The sequence below is a fragment of the Scyliorhinus canicula genome, chromosome 10 (assembly GCF_902713615.1).
Source record: "Scyliorhinus canicula chromosome 10, sScyCan1.1, whole genome shotgun sequence".
NCBI classification, from domain to species: Eukaryota; Metazoa; Chordata; class Chondrichthyes; order Carcharhiniformes; family Scyliorhinidae; genus Scyliorhinus; species Scyliorhinus canicula.
The window spans coordinates 120120051-120136390 of record NC_052155.1 but is presented as its reverse complement, the minus strand read 5'-3'; the positions used below and the strand labels follow the sequence as shown (position 1 = coordinate 120136390).

Here is a 16340-nt window from a genome sequence, read left to right as displayed (position 1 = left end):
CCACTAGGAAGGCAGTCTTGTTTCAGGAGGCTGTAGATGTCAGCAACAATCTAATGTGGGAGCCTGTGGAGTCAGTATCGGGAGCCTCTTCTCCTTCGAGCGGGATCTCAGTGGCCATTCGCCCTCCGCTTATGGAGGGGAATGTGATGAAGAGAACGCAGCAGGTAATGCTGCTGGAGTAATTGACACTGGCGAGCCCCCTTCCCTTGGCCGTCAGCAGAAATGAATGATGGAGATGCATAAGCAGCTCTCATGCCGCTCTGAAGGCAGGGAGCAGTCAAGTGCAGCTGAAGGGGGTGAAGTGCCTTCCAAGCATTTGGCATCCACTTTCAGACAATGATAGCCCCCCCCACCTCCCCGAGAAAATAAATGCTTTGCATACTAGTCTCTCACCTTGCCCTGTCTGGAGCTCTTCATTGTAACTGATCAAAGCCTTCCCAGCTGGTCAGTTTTGCTGTGGCAGTGCTTCCTGTTGTGCACTTGCACAGTTGCGAAAAATAGCAAGGTGCATGAATACGTTGAGATATCTGTCCATCAACATTTTCTGCATGCAAAGCATTTGCACCTACCAGCTGCATTTCAATTTGGCAACAAGATCTGAAATAGGCTTTAAGCACTCATTCGATTGACAATGCACTAGTATCTGATTCAGGTATACATCATGGATGACAGCTGGCCACCCTAACCAATATAGCACATGAAACACTTGAAAAATGAAAATGAAAATCGCTTATTGTCACGAGTAGGCTTCAATGAAGTTACTGTGAAAAGCCCCTAGTCGCCACATTCCGGCGCCTGTCCGGGGAGGCTGGTACGGGAATCGAACCGTGCTGCTGGCCTGCTTGGTCTGCTGTAAAAGCCAACGATTTAGCCGAGTGAGCTAAACCAGCCCCTGCTGGCACAGGGCACGTGAAAGCAGTATTCCATACTGAATCAAACCCCGATATCATTCTATAACAACATTTTGTGAGACCTCCAATAGCATGCAAAAATCAATAGGTGGGGCAAGGCAGCATTTGACCGAGTGTGGCATCAAGGAGCCCTAGCAAAGTTGAAGACAATGGGAATCAGGGGTTAAATTCCCCACTGGCTGAAGTTATATCTAGAACAAAGGAAGATGGTTGTAATAGTTGGAGGCCAATCATCTGAGTTCCAGTATATCATTGAAGGAGTTCCTCAGGGTAATGTCCTAGGCCCAATCATCTTCAGTTGCTTCATTAATGACTTTCCTTCCACCATAAGGTCAGAAGTGGAGACATTCGCTGATGATTGCACAATGTACAGTTTCTGTCCATGTGCAGCAGGACCTGGACAGTATTCAGACTTGGGCTAGTGGCAAGTAACATTCACGTCTCACAAGTGCCTGGCAATGATCGTCTCCAATAAGAGGGAATCAACCATGGCCCTTTGACATTCAATGGCTCAACCATCACTGAATCCCCCAATATCAACATTCTGTGGCTCATCATTGGCTAGAACTGGACCAGTCATCTCAAACCTCTGGTACAAAAGCAGGTCAGAGATTGGAAATTCTGTGTGGAGTAGCTTCCCCAACTCCCCAAAGCCTGTTCACTGTCTACAAGGCGCAACTCCTGCCTGGATAGGTGTGGCTCCAACAACATTCCTGAAGCTCCACGCAATCCAAGACAAACCAGTCCACATGATCTCCACCCCATCTACAATCTTAAGCATTCATTCCCTATGCCACTGATGCCTAGTGGCTGCAGTTGACATGTACAAGACGCACTGCAGCAACTCATCAAGCCTCCTTTGACAGCACCTTCCCAACCTGTGACCTTGACCACTCGATGGGCAACAAATGCTAGCCTTGCCAGCAATGCCAACAGCCCAAGACAGATTTTAAGAAATGGCAATGCACCACTTTGCACTTGATCGCACTCCCTGTACGGTTTCAACCATTTCAATTGGAACTTCCATTAGGGATGTTCAAATGCATCCTTATTTTAGGTGTCTACTTGTGATATGCTAATTCGACTGTCACAGGCTGTCATCGTTTAAGTAAAACGTTCACAGATTGTTATTTGAAATGTAACTCTCCAGGTTGGGTGTTATTCTATATCTAATTATCTATTTAACATTCTGTTTGACACTTGGGATCTCTCTGTTCTTCAAAGCATTACTGTCATACGACACATTTGAAACTGTGTGCTACACGATAGGTAAAGCGTTCCAGATGGTGTCACTTTATAAATAACATAATCCAGACCATGCATTCATCTATAGGTAACAGAATTCAGACTATAATTTTTTCTATAGATAGGACAATCCATACTGTGTGTTGCTCTATAGGTTGCACAATCTGGATAAATGTGTTATACTATAGCTAACATGCTACAGATGGGTGTTCCCTTTAGAATGTGGTTGTCATGTACAGCCTGTTTTTTTTTCAATGCGTGATCCCTTTAAATTATTTCACAGTTGCACACGAGCATCATTTATCACTGAACAAGACCTGCGTGATACCTTGCAGGATGTTGAGTACCAACACACCAGTGAATCTTAGTGAGAACATTCCTACAGACCAGAAGTTACTCTTGTAATTAGCACAATTCAGACTGTATGTGATAAAAACAAAAAGTGCTGGAGTTACTCAGCAGGTCAGGCAGCATTTACGGCAAAAGAAACAGTGAACATTTCAGCTGATGAACTTTTATGGACTGAAAGGTTGGGGGAAATTGGATGATGACCAAAGGCGAGCACAGAGATCATGATTCCTAATTACCCTGTGCCTGTTCTGTCCAATTCAGGCAGCCAGCCACCATTGTGCTGTCGGCTCATTTACATTATTGTTATGTGCAGTCAGAGTTGAGCCCACCGTATGCCTGACAAGTCACAAGAGGCAAACACAAATTCACACCAGCCCAGAACAGTTCTGAAGTGTCATATTCAACTCAAATCATTAACTCTGTTTCTCTCTCCGCAAATGCTGCCAGACCTGCTGAGTATTTCAAGCACTTTCTTTTTGTGTACAGAAATGACAAAACATGGCAGGGTTCTTTGATGCAACATAGGAGGTCTTGGTGCAGAAGGTAGACAGTAGGCGAGGGGTCCTCCACTGGCAGGAGTGGGAGGCTCGATGGGGAGGCGGCTAGTTTATATTCCAGACAGTCAGTGAAAAGGCAATGGCAGAGATAGCCAAGCAAGTCAATGTCAACAGATAGTCCTGGGTGCAGTGTCACAAAAAGTTCAATAACCTTAAGTGTTCAAGGCCAGTGAAAGTGTCTTCAAATACCACATCCTGCCACCACGTGAATGACAAGCTTCATCGACTTTTCAATACACCATACCCTCATGACTCACCTACCTGTGGGTGGCACGATGGCAGTGGGCAGTATGGTGGCACAGGGTTTAGCACTGCTGCCTCACAGCTCCAGGGACCCGGGCTCAATTCTGGCCTCGGGTGACTGTGTGGAGATTGCACTTTCTCCCCGTGCCTGCGTGGGTTTCCTCTGGATGCTCCGGTTTCCTCCCACTGTCCAAAGATGTGCAAGTTAGGTAGCTTGACCATGCTAAACTGCCCTTGAGTGTCCATAAGGGTATGTGGGCTAACTGGGTCACGGGGAGAGGGTGGAGGCGTGGGCTTAAGTAGGGTGCTCTTTCCAAGGGCTGGTGCATATTCGATGGTCCCAATGGCCTCCTTCTGCATTGTGAATTCTATGAATTTATAAATCTCCTTTAAACACAAGTCATAGTGAACATTTGTAGTACTTTCACCTCACCCTTGCACACTTAACGTTTGTGCACACCTCACACCCACAACTCTAAATTTGCAAACACTGCCAGCTATTCATCCATGACAATCACATCACCATAACATTACACCACATTCACTGGTTCACCTCCCTCTCTCTGGCAGAACAAAACCAAAGGCGGAGGAAGGACAGTCAAGGCTGCATGTCCTTACACCCATGGGAAGATGGTGCCCACATCTTTGGAGTGACCATGACCTGGAAGAGATTGTGGGATGACGGTGCGGTCATATTTATTTCTCCTTCTCACATCCCACGTCATCTTCATCCCACAATCTCTTCCGATTGACAATTTAAGATGGTCCAAGGAAGCTCCCCCACTCTCACTCCTTCAACACAAACCTACACTTGGGTATCTAAAATGAAAAAGACACATGAACTGTCAGCTGTCCAGTTAGTGGTGCAAGAGCAAGAATTTGAAGATGAACAAAGCTGAAGAAGAAATTCTGTCATTCCAATCTCACACTTGCAGCCACTTGGTCAATTACTGACAATATACATAATTTAAAGAGTTGTGGAGCACCAAGTCAGTCTCAAGTCAGTCGCATTTTCCCTCCCACTCTGCCAGTGCCCTTGCTTTTGCCCATCTGCCAGCGAGCCCAGACTGCTACTCTCCCGTGCCAAGGTGGTGCAGTCCAAGGCTGGACACCTAGACCCAGAGTCATCCATCAAGGCCATCTGCAGTCTCCCCCAATGAAAGTCAGCAATGTTTCACCAGCCACATTGCAACCACTGGGCTAACACTCCACAGAAACACGAGGTCAGGCAAAGGCAAATGGAAGAAGACAGTAATGAACAAGCTGATTAGTTGACTTTTGGAATATTGGACAGCTGAAGTTGATTTTGAAGGTTTCTTTGTGGTTTTTATTTCAGCGTCGTGACCAAGAGATGATGAGATGGTCAGTAACAGAGGAGAGATAAGGTGTGAGGCTGTTGGTGAATGGGGGCTGTGTTCACAGGCACAGTCAGATTGACCACCTGATCAGAAAGTGGTTGGATTGGCTGCCTCCTCCCTTGCTCCTCCTCTTCCTCAGTTGATTCCTGAATAACTAGTGGTAAGGCCTCTGCCCATTTTGATGGTGAGATGGTGCAGAATACAGCTGATCATGACAAATCTTGACATGTGCTCAGAAGTGTATTGTCGGAGTCCTCCAGACAACGGGATTTTTGCTGGTGCTCCCAATCGTTCCAAATTAAATGGCAGCATGACATTTACTGTATGTACGCTGAGATGTGTGTGGGTTATGCACTGCAGTCACAAGGTGGTCACTGGGTAGTCCTCGCCACCCAGTATCATCCTCTAGTTTCACATGTTGTCTCAAATAATGATGGTACAGCACGATTCGCACAGATGAAGGACATCAGGCAGGATTTTCCACCCGTTCCCGCTGTGGGTTCTCTGATGGTGGAGGGCGCGAACAATGGTAAATCCCATTGACAGTGGCGGGACACATGGGACTGGAAGAACCTGCTGTCAGCCCATGGCAGGCTGTCTCCACTGCTGTATAATACGCCGTGAGGGGGTGGGGTCTGAAAATCCTGCCAATTCTGACTGCCGTCAGGATACTGGCCATTGGTCTGCATGCTGTGAGACTGTGGCATGCACCAATTCAGGGAGTGGAAACATTTGAGGCTGCAGTTCATCTCTGCATTTAAAATGGTGCCACGTGCTCACTCCACCTGCTTCTCTTTGGAAAGAGAATGTAATCCATTCCCGGTTTTGACAAAAAGAAAGTCAGCGATCTGCCTTGTGCAGCACCGGATTGCAAATTGCAAACGATATAAATTAGAAATGTTGTCTGTTCCACTCGACAAGTTCATGGCCACAGCAACCTTTACAACCACTGGCAGTGCCATCCTTGCCCTCCTCTGAGATTGAAGATCTGTCTAAGATGGCAGATTTATGGGAGTACTTTCTTCTTAAAACAGAGGCATCATGGAATCTATCCACTTCGCCTCATAGACCTTGGGCGAGCGCCATTCAACACTAGTCTCCACAAACGGGGACCAGATGGAACGGCAATTGTGGGGGTCTCCCAAGGGATCAGAGGGCCCCAGATGGATGCCCTTTGGGCAGGGTGGTACCTGGCACTGCTGGTGCCACCTGGGAAGCCTGGCAGTGTCAGCCTGGCACCTTGTCTGTGCCACCTGGGTACCAGTCTGGCACGGTCAAGATGTTGGGGGACTGGGGACCAGCCCATAATGCTTTGGGGCTTGGTTGGGTGGGGGGGGGGGGGGGGGGGGGGGGTCAGGAGTCGCGGAAATTGGGACGTCATTTAAAAATGGCATCCCGATCTCTCGCCTTACTGAGTAGTTCCGGCGAGCGGAGCTCCTCAGTGTAGAAATCGGGGGTATGTGCGGCCTCCATTGCACTTTCCCCACTGAGGCCCCAAATTTAATGCAATTGCCGTTTTATAGCCATGTGTTCCTTGGTGCTGCGAGCATTGGGAAACACACAGCAAACGTGCAAACAGTTAAATTGTGACCAATAGTCCAGTTGAGGCCGAGCGAATGTTTTATAACGTTCATTGTGCCTTCCTGCTTTAATACTCTCTACTATTATTTATGAAACCCAGTATCTCATTTTCCCTTTTTAATCGCTTTCTCAACCTGCCCTACCACCTTCAGTGATTTGTGTATATATACCCCCAGGTGTTCTGTTCCTGCACCCTCCTTTAGACTTGTAGTTGATCTCTTTTAATAACATGGATGATTGGGGGATGGGGAGGTTCTTCCTGCTGCTGAATAAATGTTCAGTCTTGCGAGGTTAAGAGAGGGTCTTAGCTTGAGTTTTAGGTTGAAAATAGCAGTGCTGGCATCAGATCAGCACTACGTGATGACTGACGTCATGATCTGCTTGCTCTTTATACTTCTAGTACACGCTCCTATGGCTGTACTGAAAGTTGTCACTAAAAAGGCATCAGGCACGCTCCTGCACCAGAAGTTTGTACACACAAAATGATATTCATGGTGATGAAACATTGTTGTTACAGTGACTTTGTTTTCCTCTCCACAGGGGCTGCTGAATTTTTACAGCATTTGCTTTATAATTTCAGAAATCCAGTATCCACAGTATTTTACTTTAATTCCAAAACTGTGTTACTCCAAACAAAAATGGTACAGGATGAATATTACTTTAGACGTAACAAATGTGTGAGCCACTGTATTTAGCATATACCATGTGTATCATTCTAAATTTAACACTCAGCTTTACAATAATGATTAATGTATAAGACAATTTTCCTCGATCATCTGGGCACAGCAAATTTTAGAAAATTGGGTCAAATTGCATGCTTATAAAGCAATCTGATTTTCCTTCCATCAATTTACATGTTAGAAATTATGGGTGCAATCTACTAGTGATATGGCGCTCTCTATGGAGCACAACACGGCTGGCAGATGCTGGGAGAGGCCTACCGTGGACTATCCAACCAAAGTCCCGCGAGGCGTCGGAGACAGGATGTCACCCAAAAGCAAAGTGACCAAACGGCATGTGCCTAAGTAGGTCTTAAAGCTACTTAGGCGAGCTCACTTGGGACCTGTCAGCCTCCCGGGATCCACCAGACTCCCGGGATCTACCAGCCACCCCAGCAAGTTGCAGCCGGGTGCTGTGCAGTAGTGACCCACACAAACATGGACCAGGTGGCACGGCACATATGGGCTCTACCAGGCCATCAGAGACCACTGGATGGTCAGGTATTGTGCATGTTCCCTCTGGAACATGGGTACCTTGGCACTGTCACCCTGTGCGGAGAGCTTGTAAGGGGTGTTGAGGGGGGGGGGGGGTGTGTGTGTGTGCTGAAGTGTGGGGACCCCCAAGGATCCTATAACGGGGTGTCCTCACTGGGGGGGGGGGGGGTAGTGTGCATATGTGTGGGGGATGATATTGCCCATGGGTGGGGGAGTGTGGGGGACCCACAAGCTCACTTAGAGATGGGGCACCCTTTCAAAATGGCAGCCGGATCTTGGAGTTCAGCTTGCCAGTGCTGAAAAATATTCTAAGTGTGCGCTAAACTGGTGAGAAACTCCCTAGGGCCCAAAAAAGTGTCATTGATAGCGGTGGGGATGTTGCCAGCAGAGCCGGTGGGAAACTCCCTGAAATACCTCCTGCCACAAATGAACTTAGAAATGTTTCCATTAAACTCTGCCCTATATTTAATTTCTGGGGTCTGTATTTCATTGAAAACTCACTAGAAATAATGCAATAACTGTTAGTCTTGTGGATGGTACTGTGAAAGATTTTATTATTTTGAAGGTGCCACATTGTGAGCCACATTACGATAGCTATTATTTCATGCTCAAGGTATATTGCCCAGAAATTGCACAAGCTGGGTTCTCAATAATCACCTAAAATGCATTCTGAATAAGCATAAGAGCACAAGAAAGAGGAGCAGGAGTAGACCATGTGCGCCCCTGAGCCTGCTCTGATATTCAATATGATCCTGGCTGCTCTACTGCCACCACTCCCCCGCTTGATCCCCTTATCCCTTCATTCTCTGAGAGATGAAAAATCTTATATCTCAGCCTTAAATACATAACAATGGAGCATCCATAAACCTCCAGGACAGAGAATTCCAAAGATTCAAAACCTTCTAAGTGAAGAAATTTCTCTTCATCTCAGCCCTAATAATCAACCCCTTATGTCGAGACTGGGCCTTTTCTGAACTAGATTCTCCAGCTAGGGGAAACAACCTCTCAGCACCAAAACTGTCAAGTTCCTTCAGAGTCTTATATGTTTCAAGATCTCGCCCCTCATTATTCTAAATGTCAGACAGTAGAAGCCCAAGTTACTCAGCCGCTCAAGATAGGTCAAATATCTCAACCCAGAAACCAATCTAATGAATCTTCACTACAACTTGTGTCTGCTATAGCTTTGTGGAAGTACTCACAGATGTAGGAATGCTCTTTATTAAAACTCCTTCCCCAAAGATACACAAGATTTCATCCTGCTGTATCCATCTTCTCCCGAAAGCAGTGATTCAGACTGAGCTGGACACAATTCGAAAGGCACTGATCGGTGCTGACATCTCTTTTATGTGACTATTCTTCGTGTGTAAGATAAATGTTGTTGGGAGATTATGGAAGGCATTGCAGGTAAAGAAAATTCTCTTCTCACCCAATGGCCACCAGTGGGCACTTTCTATCTGCCTCATTGGCAGATAGAAAGTGCCCATGTCCTGAAAAGTGGATTTCATCTATCCCACTCTTAACACAGATTAGCTCACTCAGCACTAACGGAGAATGAAACTGGAATGAAAAAATATTTATATGACTCAGTTTCTAATAGCTTCATTTCTTTTTCCTCTTCTTTGATTTCTCTTTCTGCTTTTTTTGTTCTGTCTGTACATAATTCTGTCATTACTCAATCATTTCACATAATAGATTTCTTTCTGCTCTGTTATCTGCCTTTGCTAACCTTCCCTCTAGTTTTCCATGAGGTATTTGTGCTTCTTTCACCTCTCATTCTTCCTCTCTTCAACATGTCTCCTCAATCAGCTTCAACATCTGCCACCATACTGCATCACGAGGCACTCGTAGACAGGGATAAGGCTCAAACTCAGCTGTCCACTGACACCACAAGGCTTTCATTTACTTGCATTTAGCTGAGCTGGCAGCTACTAGATCTTCATTTTTATACAGGACTGATGACGGGAGGGAAAGATTGCAAATTCAAAGTGCATAAAGACATTCCCTCTCCCAGCGTTGCCTGTGAAAATGCTTGAGATTCTGGATGGCCCTTGAGATAAGAGGCAGAGGGCAACATGCTCAGTACAAATGAACCTTTCAGCACTGTCCTTCATCACCAGCCTTGCTTTAATGACTAGCCATATTGTAACAAATAATAAGAACAATCAAAGCATTTTATATTTATTTTCTTCTCAGTCTCTGATTTTTTTTATTTGGTTGGTTTTGAAAGGTAACTTTTGTCCTCAAGGATATTCATAATTATTTGACAAGCTGCCAGAGTTGGAAAAGCAAGCTTTGAATCAGTGAAGGTTTCTCTTACGCAAAATTAGTGAAAAATATGATTCAACAGAGGTGTGCAAAGAAATGAAATGAACATCGCTTATTGTCACAAGTAGGCTTCAAATTAAGTGACTGTGAAAAGCCCCTAGTCGCCACATTCCGGTGCCTGTTCGGAAAGGCTGGTACAGGAATTGAACCGTCGTGCTGCTGGCCTGCCTTGGTCTGCTTTAAAAGCCAGCTCTTCAGCCCTGTGCTAAATAAAGAGGGAGCAAGCCAATATTCATACATACAATTTACAGTGCAGGAGGCCATTCGGCCTATCAAGTCCACACCAGCCCTTGAAACAGCACCCTACTTAAACCCAAAGCTCCACCTATCTTTGTAACCCAGTAACCCCACCTAACCTTTGAACACTAAGGGGCAAATTTAGCATGGCTAATCCACCTAGCCTGCACATCTTTGGACTGTAGGAGGAAACCGGAGCATCCTGAGTAAACCCACGCAGAGAATGTGCAAATTCCACACAGACAGTCACCCGAGGCCGTAATTGAAACTTAATCCCTGGAGTTGTGAGGCAGCAGTGTGCCACTGTGTCGCCCCATAATAATATTATTATGCAGCACGGTAGCACAAGTGGATAGCACATGTAGCTTCACAGCGCCAGAGTCCCAGGTTTGATTCCCTGCTGGGTCACTGTCTGAGGAGTCTGCACATTCTCCCAGTGGCTGCGTGGGTTTCCTCCGGGTGCTCTGGTTTCCTCCCACAGTCCAAAGACGTGCAGGTTAGGTGGATTGGCCATGATAAATTGCCCTTAGTGACCAAAAAGGTTAGGAGGGGTTATTGAGTTACGGGGACAAGGTGGAAGGGAGGGCTTATGTGGGTCGGTGCAGACTCGATGGGCCGAATGGCCTCCTTCTGCACTGTATGTTCTATGTTCAGTGTCACAAGTAGGTTTATTAAGTTAGTGTGAAAATTCCCTGGTCGCTACAGAGCCTGTTCAGGTACACAGGAGGGAGAATTCAGAATGTCCAATTCAACTAACAAGCACATCTTTTGGGACTTGTGGGAGGAAACCGGAGCACCCGGAGGAAACCCACACAGACACGGGGAGAACGTGCAGTCTCCGCACAGACAGTTACCCAAGCCGGGAATGTAACCCGAGTCCCTGGTGCTGTCAAGCAATAGTGCTAACCACTGTGCTATCATGCCGCCATGGACATTTTTCAGTGAGTGTGGGCAGTGCGTGTGGAAATTATTCAGTGAGTGTGGAGATTAATCAGCGAGTATGGAGATTATTCAGCGAGTATGGAGATTATTCAGCGAGTATGGAGATTATTCAGCGAGTGTGGAGATTATTCAGCGAGTGTGGAGATTATTCAGCGAGTGTGGAGGTTATTCAGTGAATGCAGAGATTATTCAGCGAGTGTGGCGATTATTCAGTGAGTGCGGAGATTAATCAATTAGTGTGGAGATTATTCAGCGAGTGTGGCGATTATTCAGCGAGTGTGGAGATTAATCAGTGAGTGTGGAGATTATTCAGCGAGTGTGGAGATTATTCAGCGAGTGTGGAGATTATTCAGCGAGTGTGGAGATTATTCAGCGAGTGTGGAGATTATTCAGCGAGTGTGGAGATTATTCAGCGAGTGTGGAGATTATTCAGCGAGTGTGGAGATTATTCAGCGAGTGTGGGCAGTGAGTGAGTGTGGAAATTATTCAGTGAGTGTGGAAATTATTCAGTAAATGTGGAGATTATTCAGTGTGTGTGGAGATTATTCAGTGAGTGTGGGCAGTGAGTGAGTGTGGAGATTATTCAGTGAGTGTGGAGATTATTCAGTGAGTGTGGGCAGTGAGTGAGTGTGGAGATTATTCAGTGAGTGTGGGCAGTGAGTGAGTGTGGAGATTATTCAGTGCGTGTGGAGATTATTCAGTGCGTGTGGAGATTATTCAGTGAGTGTGGGCAGTGAGTGAGTGTGGAGATTATTCAGTGAGTGTGGAGATTATTCAGTGAGTGTGGAGATTACTCAGTGAGTGTGGGCAGTGAGCGAGTAGTAAATTCCTGTCTGTGAATGATTTATTAATTCTTAATCAATCTGAAATCATAGTGATAGCTAAATATTTCAAATGAATTTTTAAATCACATTTAACATTTGTAGTCATTTCTCTGTATTTTGCCAGATTATGTACAGACATTTATAAATCGATACCACACAGAAAAGTGACACATTGAATAAGTGACAACAAGAAAGCAGATTACCACTTGTATAAACTTTGGAATCCATATAAAGTATACTTCTTTTCATTGTGGTGGCATGAATGGCAGATTTTATAACACTGGGTGTGAAATTAATTAGTTTAACTTTTTGAATTGCTGAAAATTTAAAGAAGAGATTTTTTTTTTTTAAAAAACATTTCCGCTCCATGCACCCACCATTTCACTCCACAACCAAGAAAATAATGGATGTTATCAAAATTGTTGAGAAATAACTAGTTTTAGGTGAGCTTCACTGACCCCATTAATCTGTACATTTTTTATTTGAAAGAAACCTTTCCAAAAGCCATTTGCAGTGATTGCCTGTATCTTCTCCAGACTTCAATGATTTGAATAAAAAGATCCACCTGACTTATGTTCAGCCTATTGTAAAAACTCCAGCTTTTGAGTGAAGCTATATTATCCTCTGACATGTGACACAAGTCTTCCAGGATGTTTTCATATTCCTAATCAGAGTGAAGTTGTATCAAAGTAAATCTTTAATCACTTACGTTGACTCTATATTTTTTCTCACTTACACCATTTCCCCTCCCCCTCCCAAATGGTACAAATCAGTGCAAAGCCAACTCTCCAAATCAAACACAAGAATAGATTTTATATTTTGTGTAACACAGCAGCGACCTCAGTGCTGATTGCTTGGAGATTAGCGTCATAGCCAAATACAATAGCTATTTGTCGGGAACCTTCACATAATTTGGATTGCATTGATAACAGACGGTGAAGTCTCCTGTGTTAATTGCTATAGAGCATTATACTCCCTAGGTAAGGCAAGTAAAGAAACTGTAACCCCTTTATATTTTAAGACAACCATTAAACGTTTATAGAAACTTGGATCTCACACTAGACTGCTCCTCCAGGAACAGTAATAATTTGTGAAATAGCGTGATTTAATTTCATACTATTTTTTCCCTCCAATTCTTAGGAATGTTGATTTTTAAATGACTTTCAAACACAATTTGCAATATAGTTACGGCTGTGTGCCCTTAATTACAGTAGTCCCTGCTAACCTTTAGATTTCCATAGATTCAAGTGAAAATGGAAATACTAAAAGCTTCTGCACTGCCAAGACGACAAGAAACGGCGCAAAGACATCGGATTGGTTTATGCATCTGTAGTTGTCCATGTTACACAAGCCATAATGGTGGCCTTGGTGAGGCCAAGGATTGGCTCTTCAATTCTTAATGCTTTATAAAATAGGATTTTAAAAATTGTGAGATTGCCCAATAATTTGGAACAATGCTCTTTTAAAAAAAATCAATGAGGCTGATGCCTCAACTTGATCTTAATAAAGTCAATGTAAGAACTGAAAAATGGAATTTTGTTTTAGAGGTCAACAAAGTATTCATCCTTTCTCCTGACGTATGCCAGCCCAACAGAAATGCACAATATAAGCACATTATGTCCAGCATTGAAACATCAAATGATTCTCAAATATGGCGTGCATATCAGCAAAATATCAGCAAAATTTCAACAAGTGCTTTCTAGATAGACTCAAAGAGATCCCACCTTAAACTAGATTCACTGTTAACTTGCCCAATGGTGTCTATGTAGAATGGCTGACGTCTGTAAAGAGGACTCTAGTGTGCCAGTCCAGGGTTTCGCACAACAATGCAAGCTTTCCAAACATTCAAATTCATCTTTCTCATGTTGATATTAACATTTAAAATATTTTCTAACAGAGATCCCTACAGCTAACAGCTACAAGGCATCCAGTGAAAGGAATAAAATCAAGAATGCTTATGCTCATTTTGATTTGCATATTCCTGTCTTTATGCTCTTCCAACAAAACCAGCTTCGGATTTGGCTTTCTTGGTTTTCTATGCTTGAGAGAATTATGTCCTGTTGGGTTAAAGTAATCAGACACAACTCCAAGATCAATATGCTGATCCCTTGACTACATCATGTTCGACAATCTACTGTTGGACTTCTTTCACTGAGATTATTTTAAACTCTACACTTTGAGCAGGTTCTGTAAAACATTTGACTTCGACCCTAAAAGCTTAAGCTAATCAATAAGTAAAAATGCATTTGACGACCAAAATCTGAACTAGTTACATGCAATGGTCTTTATTTCACCCAGGGCTGATGCAAAGATTTTAAAGTGCATATCAGCCATTATCTAAATAAGCCTTTCTTGAGCACCCAATCCTTGCATCACCTTTGATCCAGTTATAATTAAAGCCAAAAGTACAGACGTCTCATTTAATTCCAATGTGGGCAGTTTTAATGCAGAAAGTTTCGCATGTGGTTTCCAGCTCATGACCATCTGTTTCTGGATTTCATATATAAACAGGACACTTTAGGGAACAGAGATTAATTCAGCTTTGGAATGCCATTCAAAACGTGTTAGCAGTTTCCCTCCTCTGGGTCAACCAAAGCAAAAACAAGTTAGCCGCCTGGTTTGGAAGGTATTGTTAATATTAGAATTATTGAATAATGGACTCTGACTAGTCTTATGTTTTAAATTACAGGTCTCTCTCAAATAAAACTATTAATCTTTTTTTTTGTCTCTGAAAGTTTTACAGTCCTGTTACACTTATTAACTGCTGGCAGCGAAGAAACTTTTAAATGAAAGCCAAATTGCTTTAGTCATGAGAAAGGAAATTAAAGCTCACTCTGGGGGGAAAAATTTCACTCTGAGATCCTCCCAAGGTAGAGTTTCATAACCTCCTGCATGCCTGCTAAAGATGTCACTGCATGCAGAACTGCGTATGTTACTGATATAAAGAGAAGGCCTTAATGGAAACAACATGTTCATGTCTGAGGGATTAAAACCAACGTGTTTTACATTGCAGGACAAGTTCTGGGTACTGAAAGAGATGGTTGGTAACAGGACAGCCCAGCTGTGGGTACTCACCAGGTTCATTTGGTGGGTAGTCTTTAACGAAAAAGATCTCATTGAGATTGTCCTCCTCTGGTGCCAGCCCCTGCTGGTGTAACTGTAGCCTGTGCAGGCTCTCTGTCTGTTGGTGTTTCAGGGACCGTGCGTGCTGAACCAGGTTCAGCTTGGCCTTGGTGGTGTAGTTGCAAAGGCCACAGTTGAAATAGCACGACTTGGAGTTCGCCGCACTCTCATGCTTTTGCAAATGCTGAAAAAAAACAAAACCAAAAGAGGACAATGAGAGTAATGGGAACAGTCTGCTTCTCTCCTGTTATTCCTGCTTGTAAACATTGTTTGAGACTGGATTTAGAAAAAGTGAGAAAACCTTTTTGTTCACAATTTCAAACAGAAGATGTTACCCATGAAGAGAGATTAATGGCTGCCTCTAATCCACTGTTTGAATCAGGGTGCTGGCCTGCTTAGTGTTACTAAAGACCAAACTAAGCAAGTTGGCCAAGAAACCAGCAATAATTAAAGGCTAAAAAGAACCAACCTAGCAAAAAGGTGCAAGATAACCAAATGTCAAACTATGACCTTTCATTAAGATCAACATCAGATTTAATCAAAAACACCCACTGACTGACTTGAGCCTAAAATATCTTACAGTTTCTTTTCTTGAAAATCCTTCCGGACTCCACTGAACACTTTATATCCCACACAATTGCCATAACTCATACTTTACTGAATTCCAGCATTTGAGTGGTAGGGATTTTTTTTCTTTCAAATACCTCAGGTAAAATAGTAAAATACACATACATACAGTACTCATACATACATGGGGAGGTGTGGGGAGACAGTGGTAATGTTGCTAGACTAGTAATCCAAAGACCCAGGTTAATGCTCTGGGGACATTGATTCAAAGTCCCACCACTGCAGCTGGTGGAATTTAAACTTAGTTAATAAATCTGGAATATAAAGCTAAAGTAATGGTGACCACAAAACAATCTTCAATTTTCCTAACAACCAGTCTGGCTCACTATGTCCCTTAAGCTAATCTACCAACTTTACCTGGTCTGGCCTAGACGTGACTCCAGACCCATAGCAATGCAGTGGACTCTTAACTGCCTTCTGAAATGGCTGAAGAAGGCACTCAGTTCAAGAGCAATTTAGGGACGGGCAACAAATTCTGAACTTGCCAGTCACACCCAGATCCCATGAAAGAATAAAGAAAAAAAAATAACATACACAATCAGTATAAACATATTTCACATTATACACAGGCAAAGAAATATGCTGTGAACATATATATATATATATATATATACACACACACATACATATATATATATATATATACACACACAAACACACATATTTACGTATGCACATTATTTATTTTACGAAACAAAGTAAAGTTCTAAGCAGCTTCCTGTAAGGATGTTGATGTGATTATTATTGTAAGTCAATGGGTACTGCCATTCAGAACCAGTTTACTTGCTGCATAATCTCATTG

The 16340-nt window shown here is 43.6% G+C and overlaps 1 protein-coding gene across 4 annotated transcripts in view; it reads right to left on the bottom strand.

Annotated features, from left to right (window-relative positions):
• The window catches only part of zfhx4 (zinc finger homeobox 4), a 288475-nt gene that overhangs the window by 164803 nt on the left and 107332 nt on the right, over nt 1-16340 (bottom strand). For all 4 annotated transcript variants that reach the window (XM_038809648.1, XM_038809647.1, XM_038809650.1 and 1 more), the window contains exon 4: nt 14864-15095. In XM_038809648.1, coding sequence (XP_038665576.1) covers nt 14864-15095 — 232 coding nt within the window. The remainder of the gene's footprint in view (nt 1-14863; nt 15096-16340) is intronic.